This window comes from Rhineura floridana, chromosome 19 (genome assembly GCF_030035675.1).
Source record: "Rhineura floridana isolate rRhiFlo1 chromosome 19, rRhiFlo1.hap2, whole genome shotgun sequence".
In the NCBI taxonomy this organism is placed as follows: Eukaryota; Metazoa; Chordata; class Lepidosauria; order Squamata; family Rhineuridae; genus Rhineura; species Rhineura floridana.
This window is the reverse complement of record NC_084498.1, coordinates 5207332-5234866: the sequence shown is the minus strand read 5'-3', so window position 1 is coordinate 5234866 and position 27535 is coordinate 5207332. Positions and strand designations below refer to the sequence as shown.

At 44.3% G+C, this 27535-nt stretch overlaps 1 protein-coding gene across 1 annotated transcript in view; it reads left to right on the top strand.

Annotated features, from left to right (window-relative positions):
- The window catches only part of CUX2 (cut like homeobox 2), a 274563-nt gene that overhangs the window by 199272 nt on the left and 47756 nt on the right, over nt 1-27535 (top strand). Inside the window, exon 4 of the mRNA XM_061603094.1 lies at nt 13026-13104. Coding sequence (XP_061459078.1) covers nt 13026-13104 — 79 coding nt within the window. The remainder of the gene's footprint in view (nt 1-13025; nt 13105-27535) is intronic.

Here is a 27535-nt window from a genome sequence, read left to right as displayed (position 1 = left end):
GCCATAACATCATACACTATTTACTGCAGGGGTTTCCAAACTGTGGTCCGTGCTCCATGAGCTTCATTCAGGTGGTCTGTGGCATATCTGTGCATTTGGGGTTTAAGATGGGAGCTGACACATCCATTGTATTAAATATTCATACTTAAAAAAAAATTTATTGCTTTTTTTACTTCTTAAATTGTATTTTATTTATTACAATTCGAATTCTCTGGAATTCACCTGCCCTGATATTTTATGATATGGTTGTATGTATGTATGTGTATATGCAGAAAGAAAGAAAGAAAGAAAGAAAGAAAGAAAGAAAGAAAGAAAGAAAGAAAGAAAGAAAGAAAGAAAGAAAGAAAGAAAGATATGATTAAAAATCATACAACGTCTAGCACAGGGCATTGCAATTGCTACAACAGGCAGAAAAATCATTAACTGGTCCGGCAAGACCCTCAGGAATGTTCAAATGGCCCACAGGTAAAAACATTTGGGTACCTTTGCCCCATTGGTTCTTCCAAACAGCTGCAAAGTGACACCTGGAGTTACCCTTCTGGAGAACTTCTGGCCTGACTTCTCCATGGGGAACTCAGGCCCACAGGTTTCTTGGGTGCTCGTGACTCGTTATGTAGAAGCTGCAGGTACCACAGTCAGCTTCATACTTGCAAAATAGCTGGAAGGGGCTACACTGCTCAGAGGAAACTTGGACTTTAAAAAAAGAAGCAAGCAAGCAAGCTTTTTAATTCATTAATCACTGAATGCCAGATTACAGTGTGACATTTAACTTTAAAAAAAAACTTTATGAGGAGAGTGAGGTAAGAAAGAACGCAGGTAAAATACCGGTCACTAATCCATCAGTTCACATCTGAGAGCATGTAGCATATAAACCTGAGGGCGGAAGTGGGAACCTGTGGCTATGGAGGAGCCATAAACCAGGCAAATATATGGGGTTGTGTTCAACTTAGTCCTACTCAGTAGACCCACTGAAATTAATGAACCTACATTAGTCATGTCTATTAACTCCAGTGGGTCTACTCTGAGTAGGACTAACAACTAATACCACCCATGATCCTGTTAGACCTGTGTGAACCCCCATGAATGTTTCCCAAAGGAACAGCTCCTCTTTTTAGACCTCATGAAGTTAAGTTATGGGAGGTAGATTTTGGTTGAACATTAGGAGAAACTTCAGCTTGACGGTGAATTTAGGATGGTGAGATGCTAAAGAGGAAAGGGGCTTTTGCATAGCTGTGTAAAGGAGGGAATTTCAGCAGGTGGAGCTTCTCATGCAAAAATAAAAAATAGTCTTCTTCAGTATCTGGGGACCTTAAGTGGAACCAATTACCTAAAGGGGTGTTAGGATCTTGTTCACTGGAGGTCTTCAGGGAGAGGCTGGGCAGCCATCTCTTGGGGATGCTGTAGGTCTGGGTTCCTTGCATCGAGCACACAGCTGGATCGTATGGCTTACAAGACACCCTCCAACTGCAGGTTTCTATGATTTTCTCTAGGACACCATTCTCCAACCTGGCACCCTCCAGATGTTTTGTACTGCAACTCCCATCAGCTGTGCTGGCTGGGGCTGATGGGAGTTGTCGTCCAAAACTGTCCAGAGGGCACTGGGTTGGGGAATGCTACTCTAGACTCAGAGATGACGTTCTCAAGGCTGAAGAGCCAAGCCAGAGTTATTAAAATGTCAAGAGTCAGCTGAAACCTCTTCGGCGCCTTGTGGGTCGCCTGACAACTGCTAGGTTAGCAAGCTGAATTTCCTCAACCATGCAGCCTTTCCCTATGTTATGAGGCCTGCACCACCCCTGGGGAGTCACTAGGTTCTTAAAAGATGCAGAGTACAGGTCCATGACATAAATTTGCACAACATTTTCCTATGCTAATTTATGTGTATAGATGCAAATTTAGGCTGACTTTCAGAGGGGGGGAGAGAAACAACTCCTGCTGTCAGGGCTTACTCTGAGTAATAGGGTATCTACAAGTTTTCTGGGCTCAATACAATGTATGTGGATTGCGCCCTTTGCAAATTAAGATGCTGAGTGGCTGGGGTCTCACTGGCACTGCATTTTCCAGCACACCCAGCTGAGCTGTAAGGAAAGTCTTTTTAAAAAAGTTGTCAGCTTTCCAGAAAAGGGGGAGAAGGTCAGGAGGGTTTGGTGCAAAAGACCTGGGGCTCATGCCCTCTGGGTGATCCTGGCAGCACCCTCGTCAACTGCCACAGTTAAGCAGTGAAGATGGTGTAGCTGCTGACATTCCCAGTTCAAGGCTTCAGGCCACCTTTACAGTGGATTTGCTTTAGGGCAGGAGCGGAGAACAGAAATCCAGCAGCAAGGCTGGATCCAGAACTGGATAGTCCTCCGCTGGACAACCTTCTGCTGGTTGCTGGCCCCGCCTACCTGTCAGTCACCTGACATATGAGATAAAGTGATTCAAATGGCAAGCTATGGTTTCAAAGGAAGAATTGGAAGCACAATCTAAATGTGCTCCAAATTTCTTCCTTTCCAGCTTGAATTGGACACCAAATTCAAAAAGCACCAAATTCGAACAGCAGCTGGAAAGCATCAGGAGCTCACTTGGAATGTGTTCCTGATTCTTCTTTTTGAATTTGGTGCCATGGCATCACCTGTCCAGCACCTAATGCCATATACCTCCAGGTAAAGGACAGGGATGTGTGGCGTTGCAGAAGCAGCCTCATAGGCCAAGTGGCAAGACCTGGTGGGCCTAATGAGGCCTTTGGGCCAGAGGTTCCCCACCAGCACTATAGCATAGTCTCTATAAAACTACATTTCCCATCATGTTCTGTTTCTGCTGAATCATGTTCTTTTGGTCTTGCCTGTGGAGGTAATAACCTGACTGGCCAGCTAGCTGGATCTTTTTAGAATGGTGCCAGGATCACCATTATATGTAAAGATGTAAAATCCGAAAGGCTCCTTCATAGGTGCACTTGTGCACTGAGGCCTGATTGTTTTCTAATGTACGCATGGTTGGACCAGCATTGTGGTTTTTAATAAAACTCCTCGAGGGCAATTTTATTTGTTGATGGAAACTGATGAAAGCACAATTTGCAAAGATTCTGTTCCCTCTGGAAGCATAAGGGAACGAGGAAAAAGTGTGGCTGTGTGCTAGGATGCTAAAAAAAGGCCTTGCCTTATGCAACACTAATAATAGGAGGGGGGAGGGAGGGGGGGAAACAGAGCTGATCTTTGTGCTCCAATGCCCAGGAGCAGCGATGAAGAGAAGGCAGTTTGCTCAGGTGGCTTGTGAATTACAAATGACTGGTACAGCTTCTGTTCTGAATGACAAGCAATTTAAATTCAGTCTTGTGTGGAGGGTTTGCAAGCTTTTTTGAGCAGCAAAAAAAGAAAAAACTAAAGAAGAAAGAAAGAGAAATATTCTCCCCCACCCAGGACCCCTTCTAGATTTAATAGATTGGCTTAGCTATGACTGCACTGGGGATGGACTTCATTGGATAATTATCGAATTGGCCACTTGGGATTGGTGGCAACCACTTGCTAATAACATCGCTGCCAGGTTCAAACGGTGTCAGGATCTGTGGGGATTTTAACTGCATATTCAGAGCTTAAAATGCAAGAGGACTTCTGGAATACGGTCCAGGATAGGCAGGAGAACCCTTTGATAGATACTTCCTGATAGATACTTCTGCCACCACTATCAGGGCTTCAAAGCAACAAGGAAGACCTTTGTTTACTGCTCCTGGAGCTTGTGGCAGACTGTTTTCCCCTCTGCCGTGCCTTCCTCTCCCTAGCTGAACTTGAGAAGGAGCTGGAAATAGCTGAACTCCCATCTGGCCTGGCCCCACCACAAGGAAAGAAAGAATCTGCGTGGGGGGAGATGTTGAGAACCAAAAATCCATGTACACCCCACCGTCAAAAGATCCACAAGAATCCCTGTTAACTCCTGTCCACAGCACAGTTGTTTGTTTTTTTGGATGGGAGAATCCGGTTGATTTTTAGTTCAGGCATAACTCATACAGGCATAGCATCTTCCTTTTTAAAGCGCAGAATCCTGTTTTGTTTCTTTTATTAAAAAAAAAGAGTATTGTGGCACCTTGAAAGAGTCAACACATTTATTAGATGTTGTGGACAACAGTGCTGGCTGGGGCCAATGGGAGCTGTAGTCTAAAACATCTGGAGGGCACCCGGTTGGTGAAGACTGCATTATAGTATATACTGTAACAGAAATGACATCATCATCATGTGTTAGTTTTTAGGTGCCACATGACCCTTCATTGTTCTTGCTCTGTTTTGGCTGGTTTTGTTTAGACAGACCAAAAACTTGTGTCAAGCCTGCAGGTCTTTGCAGCCGGGTTCTCTTCCAGAATGCACGTTGCTTGCATGGGGGTGAAGAGGTGTGGCTTCAGTGTGTGTTTCAGGGCATTTGCAAAGCCTGTCCCTGTGCAGAAAAGAGATTTACTAAATTATCCCAACTTGAACCTTTACCACATTTTTAAGTTTCCCTGGCTAGTCAGAGTGCATTAGAATTTGTTGACCCTCACTGCGGTGCATTGAGGTACACTGCTCAGCAGTGTTAACATAAGAACATAAGAAGAGCCTGCTGGATCAGGCCAGTGGCCCATCTAGTCCAGCATCCTGTTCTCACAGTGGCCAACCAGGTGCCTGGGGGAAGCCAACAAGCAGGACCCGAGTGCAAGAACACTCTCCCCTCCTGAGGCTTCCGGCAACTGGTTTTCAGAAGCATGCTGCCTCTGACTAGGGTGGCAGAGCACAGCCATCATGGCTAGTAGCCATTGATAGCCCTGTCCTCCATGAATTTGTCTAATCTTCTTTTAAAGCCATCCAAGCTGGTGGCCATTACTGCATCTTGTGGGAGCAAATTCCATAGTTTAACTATGCGCTGAGTAAAGAAGTACTTCCTTTTGTCTGTCCTGAATCTTCCAACATTCAGCTTCTTTGAATGTCCACGAGTTCTAGTATTATGAGAGAGGGAGAAGAACTTTTCTCTATCCACTTTCTCAATGCCATGCATAATTTTATACACTTCTATCATGTCTCCTCTGACCCGCCTTTTCTCGAAACTAAAAAGCCCCAAATGCTGCAACCTTTCCTCGTAAGGGAGTCGCTCCATCCCCTTGATCATTCTGGTTGCCCTCTTCTGAACCTTTTCCAACTCTATAATATCCTTTTTGAGATGAGGCGACCAGAACTGTACACAGTATTCCAAATGCGGCCGCACCATAGATTTATACAACGGCATTATGATATCGGCTGTTTTATTTTCAATACCTTTCCTAATTATTCCTAGCATGGAATTTGCCTTTTTCACAGCTGCCGCACACTGGGTCGACATTTTCATCGTGCTGTCCACTACAACCCCGAGGTCTCTCTCCTGGTTGGTCACCGCCAGTTCAGACCCCATGAGCGTATATGTGAAATTAAGATTTTTTGCTCCAATATGCATAATTTTACACTTGTTTATATTGAATTGCATTTGCCATTTTTCCGCCCATTCACTCAGTTTGGAGAGGTCTTTTTGCAGCTCTTCGCAATCCCTTTTTGTTTTAACAACCCTGAACAATGTAGTGTCGTCAGCAAACTTGGCCACTTCACTGCTCACTCCTAATTCTAGGTCGTTAATGAACAAGTTGAAAAGTACAGGTCCCAGTACCGATCCTTGAGGGACTCCACTTTCTACAGCCCTCCATTGGGAGAACTGTCCATTTATTCCTACTCTCTGCTTTCTGCTTCTTAACCAATTCCTTATCCACAAGAGGACCTCTCCTCTTATTCCATGACTGCTAAGCTTCCTCAGAAGCCTTTGGTGAGGTACCTTGTCAAACGCTTTTTGAAAGTCTAAGTACACTATGTCCACTGGATCACCTCTATCTATATGCTTGTTGACACTCTCAAAGAATTCTAATAGGTTACTGAGACAGGACTTTCCTTTGCAGAAGCCATGCTGGCTCTACTTCAGCAAGGCTTGTTCTTCTATGTGCTTGGTTAATGTAGCTTTAATAATACTTTCTACCAGTTTTCCAGGGACAGAAGTTAAGCTAACTGGCCTGTAATTTCCGGGATCCCCTCTGGATCCCTTTTTGAAGATTGGTGTTACATTTGCCACTTTCCAGTCCTCAGGCACGGAGGAGGACCCAAGGGACAAGTTACATATTTTAGTTAGCAGATCAGCAATTTCACCTTTGAGTTCTTTGAGAACTCTCGGGTGGATGCCATCCGGGCCCGGTGATTTGTCAGTTTTTATATTGTCCATTAAACTTAGAACTTCCTCTCTCGTTACCACTATTTGTCTTAGTTCCTCAGAATCCCTTCCTGCTGAAGCTGCTGCTCTGTTTTAACACAGCTACAAAGAATGCTGTGGATAGAGGAACAGCAAAGGGAAATAGTGCTGTTATCAGGGTTCCCCAAAGTACTGAAAAAGGGAGGTTACCGCATGAAGAACTAGTACTGCATTATTGATTTGGCCCTGCTATTGGCAATGTCATTATTAGCTCAGATCTGCAAGGACACTCACCCCCGCTCCATATCCTCAGAATCTCATTTTAATATTCCTACCTTACAATAAATTGAACAGCTTGGAAGGTGTATAAACACCTGAATTCTTTTTTTGGGGGGGGAGGGGAATTTGTCTTTTTCCTGTGTCTTGTTTCAGTCCCTGGTTTGATGTGAGAATTGAAAGATGACAGGATGACGTTTCTCTGATTTCAGCAGAAAGAACGGGCTATGCTCTGGGAGTCTGGTGGCACATCCATCATGGCTGACACAAAGTTTGACCAAAGTTCTGAACAAAGTTTTAATTACAACTGGAGACACATAAAGCTGTGAAAATTCTCTGGGTTTACAGAGGGATGCTGCAGATTTAACCAAAGTAAATAATTCATAAATGAGCAATGGTAACGTTGTGAGATTGCATTCATGTTGTTCTGATCTTAGCAGGGGTGCAAAAATGTTTTGCAAAAGTTAAGAGCCTGTGAGATATTTTCTTGGAGCCAGCTTAGATAGAGAGACTGGGACATGCCAGTGAGAGGAGGGAGCCTGTTCTCATTATTGGGTTTTCATCTCCCTTCCTTCCTCCACGCCCATCTCCTTTCCAGGCAGTGCCCAGATGCACAGGAAGTTCTCCTACCTGGATTTTTAAGAACAGACAGAGCTGCCTTATACCAACTCATGGATTGTTGGTTCATCTAGTAGGGTCTGCTCTGCATTTATAGGCAACAATTCTCCAGGATTTTAGACAGGGATCTCTCCCAAACCTCCCCAGGGATGATGGGAATTGAAATTCGTGGGACCTTTTGCTTGCAGATCAGATGCTCTACCACTGAGGTACAGCTCTTCTCCAAGAGCCCTGCTGGATGAGACCCAAGTGCCATACTGTTTTCTGCTCCGTACAGTGTACAAGAGGACAGAAGCAAACATTAACAGCCTTAATTATCAAGTTTCCCAAAATGGAGGCTTGGGGGGGGATTCCTATTTCCATTTAAAAAAAGCAATATTGAGGTCTTGTGCAAGACTGATATTAAGGCTTGCACAAGAGTAAAGCAAATTATCTTTTTTTTTTTAGTCCAATGTATGTATTGCCATTGAGAGCCAGTGAGGTGTGATGGTTACAGTGTTGGATTGTAAGACCAAATCCCCACTCAGCCATAAAACTGATTAGGTGACCTTGGGCGAGTCACTGTCTCTCAACCTTACCTACCTCACAGGGTTGTTGTGAGGATAAAATTGGGAGGCAAGAACTGCGTACAAAACATTTGAACTCCTTGGAGGAAAAAGGTTACATAGAAATGTAATAAATAATTTGTAAAAATGCAGTCCCCAAGGAGTAATACCCAACGTGTCCTGTGTGTCTTGTGTAGGCAGCATTTGGGGAAAATTGGTACACTCATTCTGCTTAGGTGAGAAGCAAACAGAATTAGGAGACCACTCACTGAAACGTCACCACGCACGTGACAAACCACATATCTAAATAAAATAAAAATGCACTAATGAGCTTCCACACCAGTAGTGACTGCAGATGTAATTTTTTTTTAACTGATGGGATTTTCTGCAGAATGGATAAATCTGGATTAGACAAAGAAAAACTACGAACTGGCATTTGGATGAGGATGACTTCATGTAGATGGTGCAAAAATCTTGGGTGTTTGGAGCAGCATCGATTTCATAATAAATTTCTGTCTGGAAGCACCCACTGGGTGAAGAATGCCTTCTGTCTGTCCTGAATCTTCTGATAATCAGCTTCATTACAGAATGATCCCAAGTACTAGTGTTAAAAGAGAGAAAGGGGAGGGTGGAAATTCTTCTCTTATAGACCTGGGCCTTGGTATCATAGAGTGAAAGGTCATTGTGCCATCTGACTAGCGTGGTGAAGAATTTTTGTTATGCCTCATCCATTCTGGGGACAATTTGAATCCAGGAGTGGGGAGACTTATTTAGTCTGAAAATGAGGAAACCAGGAAAGGAAAATGTGTGCTTTTTCCCAGCCAACATTCTCCTTAAAGACATTGGCTGCCCTGACTAGTTGAGAAGATGTGAGGTGCTGGCATCCATCTCCTTAGGACTATCCCTCCCTCCCCCCGGGATATATTTAAATAAAACGGTAGGATTTGATTTTTTATTTAAACCATGGCATTAAAATACAATTTTCACTTACTTAAGGCATATTAAAGTTTTATGACAGTCACATTACAGGAGTCTTAAAGATTTTGCCCAAAGCAATGGGCACAATTTTGAATGCTGCTGAGTTGGGCACGGAATGGAAAATGGGCTGCAGTTTGCACCGTCTCCTCTGGATTTACATCATGTCCAGGGAAAGGACATTTCTTTTCTCACAAAGAAAAGTGAGGCTCTAGATAGCTGTGGCCATCCAACTCCTTCATTTCCCCCCCTTTTTACACTTCTTGAAGTGTCTGGTTGAAGGGGTCTTGTTGTAGGGGTCTATAATCCAAAGTAATCAGAATTAATATTGACCACAAATGCATCGATTCAGGACTGACAAGTGGAAGTGTTTTTTCACACAACCGCATGACTGATTGGTGGAATTTGCTGCCAATGAGATCCAAGGTGGTGTATTGGTTAAGAGTGTCAGACTAGGACCTGGGAGAACATAGTTCAAATCTCCGCCAGCCATGAAGCTTGCTGGGTGACCTTGGGCAAGCCTAACCTACCTCATAGGGTTGTTGTGAGGATAAAATGGGGAAGGAGAGAACAATGTATGTCACCTTGAGCTCCATGGAGGAAAGGTGGGCTATAAATGTAATAAAACAATGCAGTACAAAATGTGGCATGAAGAGTGATGGGTCTGTCAGTAGCCACATGGGCTAAATGATGACCCCGTGTTCAGAGGCAGTTTGCAGGGACAGGGAGGGACAAGAGCAGTGGAGGATTGTCACTTTCATGTCTTTCTTGTGGGCTTCCTAGAGACATCTGTTTGGGAGGATGCTGGTGTAGATGGACCTTTGGTTTAACCTAGAAGGTCTTTGCTTATGCCTTCTAGACCAGGAGTAGCCAACATGGAACCCTCCAGATGTTGTTGGACTCCAGCTCCCATCAGCCCCAGCCTAGAGGTGTGAAGGCCAGAAAAAAAAACCTGGAAAATTCAAGGGGGGAATGTGTCCCTCCTCATTTCCAGGCCTTAATATCTCTACCCAAAACCAGCATGATCTATGGTGAAGGATGATGGGAGTTGTAGCCCAACAAACATCTGGAAGCAGCACATTAGCTACCCTGCTCTAGATCAAGGAATTTCAGTGTTCAGAGAACGCTTTTCACTTCCACTCATTTGCTGAGGATTACCTTTGGGCATCCTTCATGGAATCCATGCATTCCACAGAGAATCCTATGATGTTTTCTAGGGTGAATACCCAGTTCATGTGGGGTGCTTACTAAGCCTTCGCGACCTCATCATTACGTCTTGGTTGAGAGCATACGGAAGGCACACCCAGTACTCCCCCCTGAATAGCCAGATTGTAAGAAAAGTTCAATAGTGATGTCCAAGGTGACTTTCAAGAAAGCTTTTTAAGAAGGGCATTTGCAAAATGGAGCTTGTCCAGAGAAGAGCACCCAGGATGGTGAAAGGGATCTGGATACCAAGTCCCAGGAGGAATGGCTGAAAGAGTTGGGTTTGTTTAGCCTGGGGAAAAGAAGATTTAAAAGGGAGGCAGCGTGATAGTGGCCTTCAAATACCTGAAGTGCTATCAAGCGGAAGATGGAGCAGACTGCAACAAAGGGGTAAGAATGAGGGAAAGTGATGAGATGCCCTTTGCTGGAGGTATTAAGCAGAGGGTGGTCCTTTATTTGGCTCCCTACTGGGAGGAAGGGCGGGATATAAATCTAATAAATAAAATAAATACTGTAGGTGCAAAGCCAGTGTGGTGTTGTCAGACTAGGACCTGGGAGAGCAGAGTGCAAATCCCCATTCAGCCATGAAGCTTGCTGGGTGACTTTGGGCCAGTCACAGTCTCTCAACCTAGCCTACCTCACAAGGTTGTTGCAAGCTCCTTGGAGGAAATTTGGGAACTAAATGGAAGATGACAACGACAACAACAACAACAATAATGATAATAATAATATGCATTGAACAGGGAATTGGACTAGATGACCTCTACGATCTAGAAATCTTGTCACTGAAGAATCTTCACATTGCTCACTGTCCTAGGCTGCACTATCTTGATACTCTTGATGATACCCCTAAAGGAGATGTGCCAATAACCAAGCCTGGAGGGTGGGATTTATGAGGATGAACTATTTCAAATCTTGTCACACTGCAGGAGGGATTTCTCCCATACTGTTAGGAGGCCTCTTCTTCTTCTTCTTCTTCTTGTATCCAGTCATGCCTAAAAGTAGCTCTGGCAATTTGATAGAAGAGCAGCATAATGCTATCTTTTAAACAATAACAAATAAATACTAGTAAATTAATAATAGTCACTGCATTGAATGCTGTGTGGCATTCAGAACTGGGCTTCTGTTCCTTTAAGACCGCCTGAGGCAGGCACAGGTTCAATGGATGAACCTTGCCCAATTCCAGTGTTGCAATGGGGGGGGCAGTGGACTCTGTTTCTGCAGATCATCAGCCTGCTTTGAAGCTGTTAAAGGGACAGAATGGAATATGGCTAGGTAGGGGCTAGTGCACTGTTGGCATCCCAGTATCATGTGCTGGGGTGTAATACATGGACTTTAGTTTTTTCTTTTTCCTCTCCCTTGAATTTGGCTATCAGAGGAGGGTTGAAGAGGAGGCCGGCCTGCACGTCTGGCACCTAATTAGAGGAGACTAATTATTTCTTGGGTCTTCCTGCCAATTTGAATGGCAGTTTTAGGGAAGGGATTTGAAGCACTACATGCTTAGAGTGAGATTTTGCTAACTACCTTGATTACAGAGAAAAGGAAAAGTGCTAGGGTGTCAGCCATCTTCAACACCAACCCCCAGCCCCAATACGTTTAAGCACAGAGGAGTATATTGTTTGAAAATCAGCATTTCTGTAAAGCTGGGCAATCTTGGATCCAGCTGCAAAGGTTGACCATACCAAAGCACTCTTACTGGAGGAGCAGGCCATTTTTATTCAAATGTGAAGCCCAACTTTGGAAAAACAAACAAATTGGTGGTTGTTTTTACTAGCATGCTTAAATAAAACCCTGAAATGGGATTAAAAAGTCACCCATGAGTTTGGCTTCTTTTTCAAAAGAGATGCTTTGTCCTTTTTTCTTTTTTTATGGCCATCATGTTTTAAAGTTGATCTCTGCAAAAAGTTATGTTTAATTAAATTTATAACCTCCTTTTTAAGAAAAAAAAACCTTCACAAAGCACTATACAAATGCAGGAACACATACAATATAAAAGCATTAAAACAGACATTCATAATAATCTAAAAAGCCATATATAATATAGTGCTTTTTTTGGTAAAAACTGAGGTTAAAAAAAAGTGTCGTTGGCACCAGCACAAAATGGCTGCCAATGGCAGCAAAAAAAGAGGTGATGGTGCTTGGTACCTGTAATATGAGTAGGAACTCAAGGAATTAGAAGTAATTGTATGGGGGAATCTGTTGGGGGTGGGACCAGTAGGAAAAGGAAAGTAGAGCTCTTCGTTATGCTGCAACAGACTGTGAAGTAAAGTTTGTTCCTTCTAACCAGCATTTGTGGTTCATTTAAAATCTTGCAAATATTACAGTACCAGTGAGTACCATCACAAAAAAGCACAACAGAGAGAAAGATTTATATGGTCTGTGGCAAAAGTTTCTCTTCCCCTTTTCAGGTCGAGAGAGAAGAAAGGGAATCAGACAGTGATGAAGGAATAGCAGCCATTTTGAATTGCCCCAGTATCCTGTCTCTCACAATAGGCAAAATCAGATGCTGGAGGGACTGGGCATATGCACAGGGACTAGAAACTTAATCTGACTTTAGCAGTCATTCCCTCTCCCTAGGCCTAGGGAACTGTAACATTGTGAAGGTGGCTAAGGAGCATTACTAATATAGAGGGAACTGATGACCATTTAAAGTGGTGTAAAGCCACTGTGATATTGTAATGTAAATTAATGCCCTGACAGGAAAAGGGCGACAGGGCCTAGGAGAGAGGGCCTAGTTCTAACTGTAGCCTTTGTCTTAATGTTTAGGGAGGCAGACATAGCTCCCTGTCCTCCTCCTGTCCCCCTTCCTTTATCCTCACAACAACCCTGTGAGGTGAGGTGAGCTTAGTGACTGTCTCAGTGTCGGGACAGGAATATAAGCCTTCTCCTCTTGGGTTATCTTCTTGGTGTCCTAACTCCTATGCCCCACTGCAGACTGGAAGCCGATTCTGGGGCATTTGTTAAAAACAAATTGCTTTTCTTAATTTATTACATTTTACCACGTTCGGGGCAGTTCTGCCTCAGGCACCCAAATGCCTTGGGTTCTCACTGGTAAACACACTTGGAGTAAACGTTGTACCACTTTCCTCGCATATTCAAGATTTCCGATGTCTCAGCCAAAAGCACCACTTTATTGAAGATAATATCTGTTCCTTGATTGCTCCTGTATCATTGTTTTTGTGACTATTATTTTAATGTTCCCCTCAGGTGGTCGCTCTTAGTAAAAGAAGCAAAGAAGCTGAAGCAGCCTTCCTGAGCGTTTACAAGCAACTCATTGAAGCTCCAGGTACGGACACCCTCAGCTCCTTTCATAGAATTGCTTTTAAAAGGGTGGCATGATGGCTCTGAGTGTCTGCTTGCAATTACCCAGCAACCTTTGCTCACAGGAGGCAAAGGTGGCTGCCAACTACTGTACGGGGATGTCATGAAAATTATGTTGCAAAATGGGGGGAGGCGGAGGCCTTTTTGGTCCTTTGCAACACATCCTCACTTTCCATTTTGGGTGCCACAGGAAAGCTGCTAACTGGGGGGCATTCCATATTTTCTCAGTGTCCTCCTTCTCCAAGCCCCCCTCCAATTCTTATATAGTACAGGGAAGTACAAAATTTGGTGTGGTGTAGCATTGGGATATCTCAAATGTTATTTTTTCAAAAGTAAGTTGCTAGGCCTTATGATGATGAACATTCGCCTGCACAATTGTTAAGTTGTTATTTAATATAAGTCAGCATTACTCTCTTGTGTAGGCCCTGAACAAGGCTGGTTATTGATGAACAGGCTAAAGCACAACTGTGTAGGCAAGTGAAAGTAACCAGAAGGATAAGCTGAAAAGTTGGGAGTCTTCACACCAAATCATAATAAATGGAGACATTAGGTGGTATTCAGTATTAGAGTAGACCCACTGAAATTAGTGGACTTAAGTCATGTTCATTAACTTCAATGGACCTACTTGGAGTAGCATTAGCATTCATCAGACTCTATCATTACCACTGTAATAGCCGGTGAAATCTCCAGAGTTTGGGGGGGGGGGACCTGAGTTACTTGCCTCTCAGGGCTCCTGTGCTTTTCATAAATTCTAGTCTCCTGTCCAAATAAATTATTTAAATATCAACACTTAATATTCATCATGAGTAAGGGTAAAGTTAGAAGGAACTGCTAGATCAACTAGCTCAGTATTGTTTACTTTGAATGGCAGCTCTCTACAGCGTGGGGAGGGCACCATGAGGCCCTCCAGATGTTGTTGAGGCTACAACTCCCACCATCCCTGACCGTTGGCCACGCTGGCTCGGGCGGATGGGAGTTGGAGTCCAACAATATCTGGAGGGCCGCAAGTTCACCACTTCTGCTCTCCTGGATCTTGTCAGAGTCTGGGCAATGCCAGGGATTGAATGGGAGAGATGAAGCACATGTGCATCCCCTGCCGTTTACCCCCTCCTTGCATGATTAGGGCTGTCACCTGATTGAAAGAAATCTTAGTTGTTTAATCAAATTAGTTTTACTCAGTTAATTCACTGATTCTATTTGCCAACCTTTTCATGTGAATAAAGCAATCATTTTTGGGGGGAAAGGCGTCCATTGTTATTTCGATGGTGCTCCTATGTCACAGCAGGCACCGTTTTGTAAGAGACCTTCTCTCCTCTGTTAGTGTGTAGGAATGCCTCTTCTAAGATGCTGTCTGTTGTTTTTATAAGTACATACATTAAAAATAATTACCCTTAAAATGATGATGATGATGATGGTGTTGCCTGACTAATTAGGAATTCTTTTAAGTTGGCAGCCCTAGTCATAATATAATTTATAGCTGGTCTCTGAATTTGGCTTTTCTTGGTGTGAAAATTTGGACAGCACGGTGCAAAGTTTTGCCTGATTGACTTAACCCTGAGCATCCATCTACCTGCCCCGCCAATAGCTCTGACATTATTTGCTGTATTGTGTTGGCCTCGCCTGTCGGCTGCCTGCACTGCAAGAAAGACTAGCAGTTGAGCTGGCGTCCCCCATGTTCTTTTTGAAGCAGAAGAGACAAGAGGAAACATCTTTTGCTATCGGTGTATTTCAGTGCCTGAGCCAAATCTATCTTGACAATAAAAAAGGAATACATTTGCTCTCGCCTTGTAATAATGCTGCTGTGATCCGTGCTTGTCTCTTTGATGGCGATCTAACTAAGATGACTGAACTCCCTTCACAGCAAAGGGACAGACAATGGAATTTAGATTTGATGGGTTTGGGGGTGGGTTGGAAGCACTGCAATGCATATGGCCAGACCTCTCAGGTATTCTTTGTGAGTAGCATTCATGTGCATTTGGCCAAAGGATTTTGGAGCTCTAAACAGGGGCAGTATTTATTCAGCCTTTCCTTGCAACTTGTGAGCCCAGATTTTGGAATTTGGAGTTGCGAGGGAAAACAACTTCCTAGTCCTCATGACTGCAAAGACTAGCTTGCAAACAGGTGAGGCATGCCTGGTTAAATGTTAGAAGCCAGTGAGGGGGTTGAGCAGGGATTCCATTATTTCGAGCCTGGAGGTGGAGCTTTAGTTCTTTGCCTGTGTTGATTGAAAAAAAAATCATTAGTTCATGTAAATGGTTTCATTGTAACCCTATATAAGTCTATACTGAGAAGCAAGCCCCATTGAGTTCTCTAAGGTAAGCGAGCATAGAATTGCAACCTAAATATTGCGGTAAATTCATGACAGCTTTGTTTGTGGGATTTTCTTTGTGTGTATGTGTGTATCCAGTCCAGTGTGATAGTTCGAATATTCTTTACAATGGCAGAAGAGAGGGTTCATTGCATTTTCACAAGACGTTCTGATGTACTAGGAACATTAGGGGATATCCAACTACTTTCTACAGAAACTAACAAATACTCAAAATTGGACATATGAATAAATTAACAGAAATGGCTCAAAGAAAAAATAACTAATAGTACAGATTTACCTCTATTGATGGAAAAGTGGCAGTGTCTGTTTGGTTTTTGGACCCAGAATCCAATTTAGGAAGACTGGATATGTCCAAAGTGTTTGGAATTGTTTTGTTTTGTAGATATCTTAATAAGGGAAGGGCCATTCTTCAGTTGGTAGAACATCTGCTTTGCATGCAGAAGTCCCCAGTTCAGTCACCAAAGGCATCTCCAGGTAGGCCTGGGAGAGAGCCCTGCCTGAAACCCTGGAGAGCTGCTGCCAGCCAGTGTGGACAATACTGAGCTAGATGGACCAGTGGTCTGATCCAGTATAAGGCAGCTTCCTACATCCCTTTGTTCCTTTTTGACTTTCTGGCGTTCGTGGTTGATTCTAGTATTTTGTTCTGTTCCCTTTATTTTACTGTTGTTGTTTATTAAATAAACCTGTGTTACAAAGTAAAAAGAAGAGTGATTTCAGAGGGGCAAAGCCGGTAAAAATCCGATCGCTGGGGACCAAGAGAGTTAAGAGGCCAGAAGCAAAGGCCGAGAAAGTCACACTCGGAGTTTAGCGGAGAAAGGAAAGGAAAAGTACTGAAGGATCAGAGGCTTGAACTAAGATGCTGTGCCCAGCCCAGTAAAAAAAAAGGTGCAGGCTCAGGGCCCAGAGTCCTTTCAAGCACCGACAGGAATGTAGAAGTATGCAGCATCGTCTCCTATGATTGGATGGTAGTGCGATGCCTCTCAATTGGCCAGTCCATGGATACATAAGTGTAGCCTTCCCTTGTCTCCTTTCTTGATCAAGGTAAGACCTTTTGCTGCACTCTGGCTTCAGCTCCAACTATAAGGACATGCAATGTTGTGTCTGTTTCTGGATCTGACAGCTCATAGTCCCTAATCCAGACAGCCCTTTGTTCACCTGCCTGCACCAGGACCAGTTCTGCTTGCCAATGTGTTTCTTAGCTGAGCCTACAGAACTCCTCTAAGTGCCAGAGAGTTTGAGCTTCTACAAGGATGTGAATTCATTTTCCAGACTTCTCCAGAATAACCAAAACATGTTTAATGGTTTCTTGGGGGAATTTGAGAAAGGCACATGTTTCTTCCCACCACTCTCATTAAATTTCATCCTGGAATATGAAACTCAGAGGATCACAGGCTTTACTTTAGCCCCCCCCCGGATCTCCCCCCTAGTTCCCCAGTGCACCCTCAAATGGTTCTTCCTGGGTACCCCTCCCCCCAAGAATGAATCTTCCCTGCAGGTACTTCACCTATGAATATATGTATATTTGTTGACAAGCAAATTCTTTGTAGAAGACTTCAGAAGCAACAAACAAGTTCCTGATTCAACACTTTTCAAAGTCATTTCTTTTCTTCAGCTTCCCCCTCCTTTTTTTTTTTTTTTGAATGGCTTCTGTCAATGCAAACCTCAAGCGGAAGAAAGCAGTGAGAAAGTGTGATTGCTCAGCAAGTATTTTGATAAAGGGAGCCCAGGCTTGTGTGTCTGTAATTACGGGAAGGGGAAAAAAAACATAAATCTTTCTGATATTGTTCAGACAGATGTGGCATGGGGGTGCATCTGTGTGTTGGGCTGGGAGGGTGGGGGGGAAGGGAAGCAGTAAAATCGTCTTAAAAGCATAATTAATGTCATTGTTGTTGAGGATGGTTTGATTTAAACCTCCCTTTTGACTTGCACAGTGGTGATGGATGATTTCTTCATTGTGTTTTAGGAGGGTGGAAAAACACAAACAAATGACAAACTCAGAGTGGGAGAAAATAACTTGTTAAGAAAGGGCAGGGCTAGGAGCTTATAGAAAGCATAATTCATCTAGTGTAGGGCCCAGGATCCAGCTTCCTTGGGATCCCAGCTTTCAAGTTTCTAGACCTCAAGGTTGCCGTTATATGCTTGAAAGGGCCTCACCTAATGAAATCTCAGGACCTTGCCAGGATGACTGAACAAGAATGCAAAAGGTTGGGAGATGGATGCCAATACCTGGAATAATCCCCTTAGGAGTACTTATATTCATTTATTAAGACTGATAAGACAAATTCATGGAGGATAGATCTAATCACAGCGGTTGAATGTCATTGCTAAATGGAGCTTCCATGTCCAAATGCACTATACCTCTGAATCTAAATATTGGGGGCAGGGAGTAATGGAAGGTCTTCATCGTGCCTTGCTTGTGAGTGATCAAAAGCATCTATGGACAGCCGTTGAACAGAATGTTGAATTACATGGACTTTTGTTCCAATCCAGCAAAGAAGTTCTAATATTCTGTTCCTGCCCCCATACACAGAAGAAAAAAGATTGGGCAAAGCAGGGGAAGCAGGATTGATCCAAACTCTGGGCTCTGATCCTGTGCTTTCGCCTGTACAAGCATCTGCCAGAAAATTGTTTGTGGGGGCCACTATGGTTGATTTAATTGAACCTGTGGGCTACAGAGGATGCTGTGGGTTTCTGGTTTGAACAGTGCCTTGTGATGAACATGCCCCTGAGGGCGTTGTTGGGAATAATACAACATTTAAAGAGGGAAACCTCTCCCAAAAGCTCACTGTTGACAATGCCTGATATTGTTTAGGGTGTGGTGTTGACAGGCTGCATTAACTACAAGTGGCATGTGAAGGCATTTGTTAACGTGGAGTGGCTATGCAATGTGACAGGTCTCTTGACACAGGCAAGAGGTTGAAAGACAGTGAGCCGGGCCCAGGTTGGTCTTGCCAAACTGCTGCTTCCCAAGATCAGGATTAGTGACACCACCAAGTACTTGCAAAAGAGGTGCAACAAGACAATTAATGCACAAGAAAATGAGAGAGAGGTGCAGGTCCTGTTATGGCAGCTTCTTCATCTTTTAAAAAACAGGCCCAGCAATTGTCTGGCTGATTTTAGCATCAAAAGAGACAACAAAGGCAGACAGAAAGGAGGTTTGTAAAATAATGAACCATGACGAGTCTAGGAGGTTTGAGTACTGCAGAAGAGTGAGAAGGACTAAAAGAAGGTGCTGCCTTTTACTGAGGCATTGTCCATGTTGACCAGTTGTCATGGGCCCAGACCAGGCAGAGTCCTCCGATGACAGCAGCCTGAGGTGGAGATGGATCCACTCTCTGGTCCATTCCATCCCACGTGGAGCCTGCATCTCGTTCCCTGAACCCCGAGGAGACCGACAATTGGTCCTCAGGCTCCTTGAAGGATCAGCAAAGCCCTGAGGAAAGAACTCCACAAGCTTGAAGCCCCAGGAGCTAGAAGAAGTCAATGACTACAGAGGAAAACACTATCCCTTTAATTATGCAGATGCAGCATTCAGGGGATGAGGCCTTTCGTCAATGAATATTTAGCCCAGGCTATAGAGATCTGACGGTTGTCTCAGTATACTGCTGAGACAAGTTGTATGATCTGGCTCAACCACAAGGTCCTGAAACTCACACCTAGGTCCCTCTCCAAAGTGCTGAACCTGGCTGCCTGGAACTCTGGGACTACTGGCCTCCCCTATGCTTGGGCCATCACCTATCTGCTCTGGTGGGCGTCGACATGGATCAGGAAACCAGTATTGTCTACTGTGACTGGCAATGAATCTCCAGGATCTCAGGCAGAGAAGGCTCTTTCCCACCATGTGCTACATGGGCCCTTTTTTAGTGGAGATCCCAAGGACTGGACCTGGGACCTTCTGGGTACAAAGTGTGTTTGCAATTGTCCCTTCACAGGGCCATTTGGGAGAAAGGTGGCAGAGCTTTCAATGGAATTAACAAGCTGCATCCTCTTCCAAATTTAGCCAAATTATGCTCTGCCTCTTAGCATTCTAGAAACAGTAAGTTAAGGGGACTGGGTCCTCTCCACCCCCAGTAATTTGAGTGCTGCTGTCCTGAACCTAGAACTCAGTTGGTCACCCAGTTTCCCTGATTGTCAAAGTTGGGTCAAGACAGACGGAAGGAACTACTTCTAATGTGGTGTGATGGTTAGGGTGTTGGACTAAGACCTTGGAGATCAGGATTCAAATCACTCAGCCATGAAGCTCACTGGATGACCTTGGGCCAGTCACCATCTCTCAGTCTAACGTACCTCATGGTGTTGTTGTAAGGATAATATGGGCAGGGGAAGAGCCATGTACATCACCTTGAGCTTCTTGGAGAAAAGGTGGGAAACAAAAGCATAAATACAGAAATCACATCATTGCCAAAATACAGGGCAATTTAGCTTCTGGCTTAATTTTTTTTTTGGGTGGCCCTGATATTCATTGGGACCACTGTGTGGGGGGAGGGGAAGGGAGGTTTAACCCTTCTCCCCAGCTGCAATTCTGCCCATCACCACCCTGTGCTACTTTTTTTTTTTAAAAAGGGCCCATTAGTGCTTATTATTAAATAAACTTTAAAAAACCCAACGATATGGATATGCTTTCTAAATGAGGCATTTACTGTCACGTGTAGCTTGACTGCATTAGATGGCTGCATGAAAGGCTTGTTATAGGTAGCCAATGTCGTGCCCTCCAGATGTTGCTAAACTACAACTCCTATCATTGTGCAAGCTGGCTGGGGCTGATCAGAGTTGGAATCCCAACAGCATCTGGGTTGGCTGAATTATTGCAGAAGAGGATTCCCAGTGGCTGACCAGCCTCAAAAGTGCTCCCTACCAACAACAACAGTAGCAAATACATCTGAGAGACCTCCACCCTCAGAAATTGCCATATGAGCACCCCAAAAAATTGCACTATTCCAGTAAAATAGAAAACATAATTTGGGGTCTCTTTCAGATATATGCAGAGATGAGCTATTGGCTGAGATTGAAATGTGAGTCCGCTGGGCTCTGTGTGTGTCTGTGTCTTCACAACAGGGGTGTTGTTAAGGAGTAGCAGGGAGTCTTTTGTGCTGGGCATTCAGTCTCCTGCTCCTTCTCTTTTTATAAAATATATAAATATATCTATAAAATATATAGATCTCTCTCTCTCTCTCTCTCTCTAGATCTCTCTCTCTCTCATATATATATATATGTTTGCTCAGAGACCTAAATTTGCATATATAAATATAAATGGCATATGCAAATGTTATACAAATTTATACCGTGATCCTGTACCCCAAGTCTATTGAATACATAGCAATTCCCCTGCTTTGCAACACAATGTCAGAAGTCATTTTATTTTCTTCTTCATCTACCTGTCTTTAAAATAAACATTTTGTTTGTTTGTTTTCCTGGAAGTCATAGAGAGTCAATACTTTATTACCCAAAAGGCTGAGCTGAACAGAGAGGGGGGAAATTACACACACACCCTTTTGCTGGCTGTCCAAAAACTGTTTCCAGAATAGATTGGGGATTACAAATAATGTTCAACAGCATCTCCTAGTGGCTGGATCTAAATAACAAGGTTTATTTCCACAGTACTTATTTTGCTGAGTTTGGTCTTCTCTTGTGAGCATTCTGTCAAATGCCGTCAAAGTAAGTTAGTTGTTAGTGGTCTCAGGCCATAGCCAATATGACTTTAAAGTACTTTTTGTTATTTTTTTCTTGGTTTGCTAGTATCAGCCCAACCATGAGAGTAGTTCTCATGGAGGGCAAAAAGATATAACAGTGTGTTCATCTTACAGAGAGATGCCTCTTGTATGATTGTACATCTCAGAATGAGTGCACAGGGATCACTTGTTTGAAAGGACCCCTCCAGGAAGCATCTCTCTGTAAGCAGAAAGATAGCACATTAGGGGAAATGTTTGTGCGGGCTTTCTACATCAAAGGAGGCTTTGATCTGATGCTTCCAATCAGCTCTTCTCCTCGTCACTCACCTCCCATCTGCATTCTGAAGAGTTAAAATCCCAAGAGAGAATTGGGATCATAAGAGAAATGACAAATTTAACAAGTTCAAGGTCATACGAACATAGGCAGCTGCTTAAGACAGAGTTGGTCTGTCTAGCTCAGTCTTGTCAACACTGACTGGCAGCAGCATCCCAGGTTTCAGGTGAGGGACATTCCTGGTCATACCCGGAGATGCTGAGGACTGAACCTTGGGCTTCTGCATGCAAAGCAGGTGCTCTGCCATTGAGCTGAAGTCTGTGAAGACCCAGACCCACAACAGCACCATCTTCTTCCCGTCAATGACTGATACTGCTCTTCAAGATTCCTTTCATGCAACAGAGTCCTAGGCATTGCCCAAACCTAAGAACAGCCTTGTTGAATTAAACCGAAAGCTCACCTTGCCTAGCATTCATCTTCCAGCCACAGCCGGCCAGTTGCCTTTGGGAAACTCACAGAACCAAAAGCATGAAGGGGATGGTCTTCCCCTGTAGTTTGTCCTCCGCATCTGATATTGAGGTATACAGCCTTGGAATATGACTAACAGCTATGATAGTCTCCCCCTCCTCCTCTATACCATTCTCTAATGTTCTTATAAAGTATCTAACCAGAGGATATCCTCTGGGTTTTTGGTTTAAGTTAAAATTAAAAGCATCACCGGTGGACATCATCACTTAGCGTGCCCAGGGCATTGCTAGGAGTGGGCTGCTGGGGCATGGGCCCAAATCTTTTTCTGAGTGCCTCCATTGTTTCTGAGGAGGCAATGAATTCAGGGGAAACTGAATTGTGGGGGATGATCTGAGTTATAAATTATATATTTATTATTATATAAATAAATTTCAGGTCGCTTTAGCTAGAGATGATTTAAAGGTAATGAAGGGGAGTATAACTGAACTGAACTGATTTGGAGCAGGACCTGTTGGGAAATTAATTGGGCTGTAAACAAATTAAAGAGGAACTGATTTGGGGTCATCTGGGGTAGGGTGCAAATTAATTTTTAAAAATGATCTTGGGTGATTTGGGTGGAAAAATAGTTAGGCCAGTGGCCATCCCCGTATCTTGGTGCAGTGAATTCCATCAGTTCAGTCTGCATTATGTGTTGCAAGTACTTCCTTTTGTCAGTGCTGAGCTCACAGCCAATCAGTCCCGAGAGACAGAGAGATTGTCACTCCATATCATTCAAAACTGCATCTTCTTTCACCAGCATAGAGCATATGACATTGCCCTGCACCAGGGGTAGCTCACGTGGTGCCCTTTAGATGTTGCTGGACTCCACCAGCTTCTCTCACCTTTGGCCAGGCTGGTTGGGGATGATGGGAGCTGAAGGTGTCCAATAACATATGGAAAGCATCACATTGTCTACCCATGCCTTACACTGGTTCAGACCATTGGTGCCAACTTACCCCATATTGTCCCCTCCACGACTAGTGGCTCTCCAAGAACAGAGGTTACTAGGAGTTCTCATTCTTTGTTCATGTTTCTAGTCCCATGTTTCTAAGCGCAGGGTTGGTGAGAGCATTCTTCAGTCCTCTAACTTGGGAAGGCTTTCTCCTGGTCTTCCTGCGTTGTGATTCTGCTGTCTTAAAACCGTGTAAGATTTTTTATGCCATTTTATTGTACTGTACCATAGATTTTATTTTAGTATGCCGCTCACAGTTTTGGGGGCCTTTAAGCCAAAAAGGTGGTATATCAATTAACAGCAGTAGCGTAGTCATTGTCTTTGCTGTTTTTGTCGTCACCATCTTGTGGAACCTCCTTGTTCAGAAGAGACAATATGCCACTGGATAGCAGTTGCTGGAGAGCAACAGCAGGAGAGGACAATTGCCTCCAAGTCCTACTTGCGGGCTTCCCGGAGCCATCTGGTTGGCCACTGTAGCGAGCAAGATGGTGGACTGTATAGGCCTTTGGCCTGATCCAGCTAGGCTCTCTTTGTGTTCTTGTCTTCCCAGCCTCACTGCTGTCTGAGATCCTTTTAGCTGGAAATGTTGCAGACTGAACCTAGATTGCACTGGAGAGGAAACCTAGCACCTCTCACCTCCAACACTTTTGCTACAGCCCCAGTAGTGGGGGGGAAAGGAACATATACACAAAGTCTTAGCTGGTGCGCAGAGACTTGGGATTTTCCTTGGCCAGCGGATTCTCATCAGCTTACACCCTGAAGCATGAGGTTTAATTACCCATATCATTATCTTAGCTTGCATAGCTGCAAATGTTACTAACAGCCATAAAGTTATCCAGTCCCTTATTCCCCCCCCCTTCAAACCCAGCTACGCTCGGCGTCTCTCACTGATGACCCACCACAGCTGGGAGTCCTACAGGTGGATCATAAGCCAGGCAAAAGACACAGCTGCCCTTTTATTGGCTCTGGATTTATTGCCTTCCAGTTTTCCGGAGGTTCTTCAAGCTGCTGATGTGTGGCAAGCTAGAAGGGGAATGCCCGCTTCTGCAGAGTGAGACAGAAAACATTAGAAACTTTGTTGGTTCACCTTTTTAATGAAGAGTAAAAAAGATTGGTTAGCATTGCAAGATACACACACGGATTTCCCCACTGAAGAATTTATGCAGCATTTGAGAATGTTCAAAGCACATTGCATGTGTGGTCTCAGCAACAGCTGACAGCCCTGTAAGGTAGACCAATGATATCTTCATACTGCAGGGAAGGGAGCAAGAGACTGGCATTTGCTTAAAGCCGCTTAGTGGCCTGGTTTGGACAATCCTGGTCTGGACAATTGTTCGAGGCTTCATAAACTACATTTTGGATTATCATTTGACACTTCATAAACCATAGTTTAATTGTCAAACTTTTCCTAACAAACTAGTTGGTATCCACTTGGCCTGACTGTGCAGTGGATTACAGCAATTGGTAATCATGTTATTGGCTGCATACGGATGTAACACTAAATTTTGCTTTAGTAGTGCATCAGGCATCTCTTACATGGCACCCATGAGCACAGTGGTGTTCTTGAGGTATTTCTCTGGCACCCACAAACCCTTTGAGCCCCCTCCCCACACACACACTCACTGCTCATGAGGTGGTAAGAGTAGTTGCCTTTCTGTCCCTTGAAAAGCTCATAGAACTAAGGGAGGAAGTTAGAAGCTTGTCACTCTTTCTCACTTCCTCTTTCAGCTCGATGTGCTTTTCAGTACTCAGATAAATTCTGCTGGATCCAAATTTTACCCAGAGCTCTCGGAAAAGTGAGATTTTCTGACATGTGAGTGAGCCTAGCCTTCTGGTGAGTTCATAGTCTCAAACTCCCCCCGCCCTTGTGCATAGCTGCTCGATGGCATAGGAATGCATGGGGGGAGCTTGCAAGCCCAAGAGGAATTGAAGTTTGTGTGCATGCAGTTTCTCGAGAGGGGGCGGCACTCATGGCACTCATTCAGAAATCCAAATGTGGCCTAAAAAGGTTGGTGCCCCCTGTGGTAAATGAGCAAGCCTAGCCTCCTTCTGGGCTCCCATTCTCCCACCCGCCCTGCGCAGCCTCCCAGGGATGGAGTGTGGGAGCCCAGGAAGAGACTAGGCTCATTCATGTAACACTAAACCATGGTTTAGCTTTGCGTTCCAATGCAGCCATTGAGTTAATTGTGTTTTGTGATCATGTGTGGAGGGGAGGTTGATGGTCCTGCTGCTGTGGCTGGAGTCCTGTTTAACGTTGTCCTCTGCTATCCTGTCACTAGCCGGTTGCCATTACTTGTGCGTCTAATAAGGTATAACAGGCAGAAATCCTTAAAATTAGATCTCCATAAGACTCCAGTTTGGCGTAGTGGTTAGAGTGTTGGACTACGACCTGGGAGACCAGGGCTCGAATCCCCACACAGCCATGAAACTCACTGGGTAACCTTGGGCCAGTCACTGCCTCTCAGCCTCAGAAGGGGGAAATGGGAGACCCCCTCTGAATATCGCTTACCATGAACACCCTATTCATAGGGTCGCCATAAGTCGGGATCAACTTGGAGTCCATTTCCATTTTTTTCATAGGACTTCTGTATGTTTTTCACATTTGCTTGCCATGACAGCTGCTCCCATTTTCCTCTTAGGATCACTCTCCCTCTCCCTTTGTTTGTGTAGCTATTGCCCCTTCGACAAATGTTTGCCCGGCGGACGTTCAACTGGTGGTGCTTGATAGTGCTGGAGCAAACCTTCATCTGCCTGCTACACAGCCAAGGAAGGTTTCTTACTGGAGCAGCCTGGGTTTTAAAAAACTCTTGAGGAATAAATAGTTTCACCGGGTATCACCTTCGGGTTCTCCTCTCTCACTTGGGCTTTTCCTCCCCACATGTCTGTGCTGTGCTCCAGCAGGCGTTCACGTCACCATTTTCCAGTGATGTCACACAGTGTATCCAAAAGTAAGATTTGTATGGCTTGAATGTCCTGCCTGGCTAATCTGCTGAGAGTGTGAGTTAGATGTTCCTGAGAAGACAGGAACAGAGGAAGTGCCCTCATTCTGAGTCAGGCCATTGTGTTGGAATGTATGAAGTTCAACTCCAACTTGGAGGCTGAATGGGGTTAATAAGGGTAGCTAGAGAGCTAGACCTCTTGCTGGTTGAGGCTATACCTATCCCTTTGATCCTGCCATCTCTTCCCTTCCTGCTAGATTGATAAGCAACAGGATGATCCACATCTTCTCTTTCTCTCTCCTCTCAACCAGGATGAGGGCCAGCACTGGGACCAGTGCAGGCTGCTCCAGCATAGCCAGTTAGCTAGATATAGAACTCTTTCCTATCAAGCATGTACTTCCAGAATAAAGTAGTTGTTTCTTATTTTAAAGCTTAAAGTCTCTGTCTGACTAATTTGTAGGGAAGGTAGAATCTTAGCAAAGATTCAAACACACACACACGGCTCGCTCAATACTCTCCGTTCTGCAGCGCTACGCAACTTTGCTACACATCTAAATACAGAGAAATTCTGACACATTGATCCATCTAGCTCGCTATTGTCTGCACAAACTGGCAGCAGCTCTCCAGAGTTTCAGGCAAGAGTCTCTCCCAGCCCTACTTGGAGATGCCGGGGGTGGAACCAGGGACCTTTTGCATGCCAAGCAGATCCTAAGTTATGGCCCCTGGGAGGAGGGATGTGGCCATTTGATAAGGACACCTCATTGGTCTCCCCACTGAGGTTAGAAATCAGGAGTTGGGAACCTCTCGCCTGGGAGCCAAAAACGGCCCTTCAATATGTGCCTCTCTGTCTGGCTTCGAGACCCTCCCATGCAGGTCACAGCCCTCACAGTCCCTGCTCTGCACCTTCCTCAGGTGCTTTTCCATGGCTGAAATATTGCAAAGGCTAGATTCATCGCTCTGTCTACTTCTGCCTCTAGCCCCATGCTATTTGTTTATATAAGCCTTTATTCCCTGCTTTTTCCCTCCGAAAAAGGAGTTGCTCAAAGTAGCTTACAAAATACATAAAAGCAAACTCCAAAAATAAGGATAATTCATTATTAAATGCACAATTACCAATCTGATAGCAGTATTGCAGAACAAGGGGCCAAAACTAACACCCAGTATACCAAATGAAGCAGCAATGGAATCAAAAGATTGTTAAAAAAGAAATGCCTTCCTTTTCTGGTGATGCACAAATAAAGAGGAAGATCTCTGAACCTCTTGCAGCAGGGAGTTCCACAGGTGGGGCACTGCCACAGAGAAAGGCCCCTCATGCGTTGCCACCAATCATGCCTCAGACGGCAAATACAAGAGGGGTGCCACAGCTGATCTGAAAGGACGGGAGATTCATATTGGAGGAGGCAGCCGTTCAAGTAGTTTTGGGCTTGAAAAAGATCAAAACCCGCACTTGAATTAGACTCAGAAACAGACTGACAGGTGAAGTCCTTGCGCAGGGCAAATTGGTTCTCTGGAACATTGTGATAAAAGTGGTAGCATCTAGAAGTGGACCCTCTGAAGTTGACGTCTGAGGTGGAACGGTACACACAGAGCCAGCCCTATCATTAGGCAGAGTGAGGCAGCAGGGTTTGGGTGCCATGAAAGGGCAGCAAATGGTTAGTTATTTAATTTGTTACTGTATTTTTTACTGCCAGGGAGAAGAAGAGGCACTTGTAGGATTTTCTTCCTC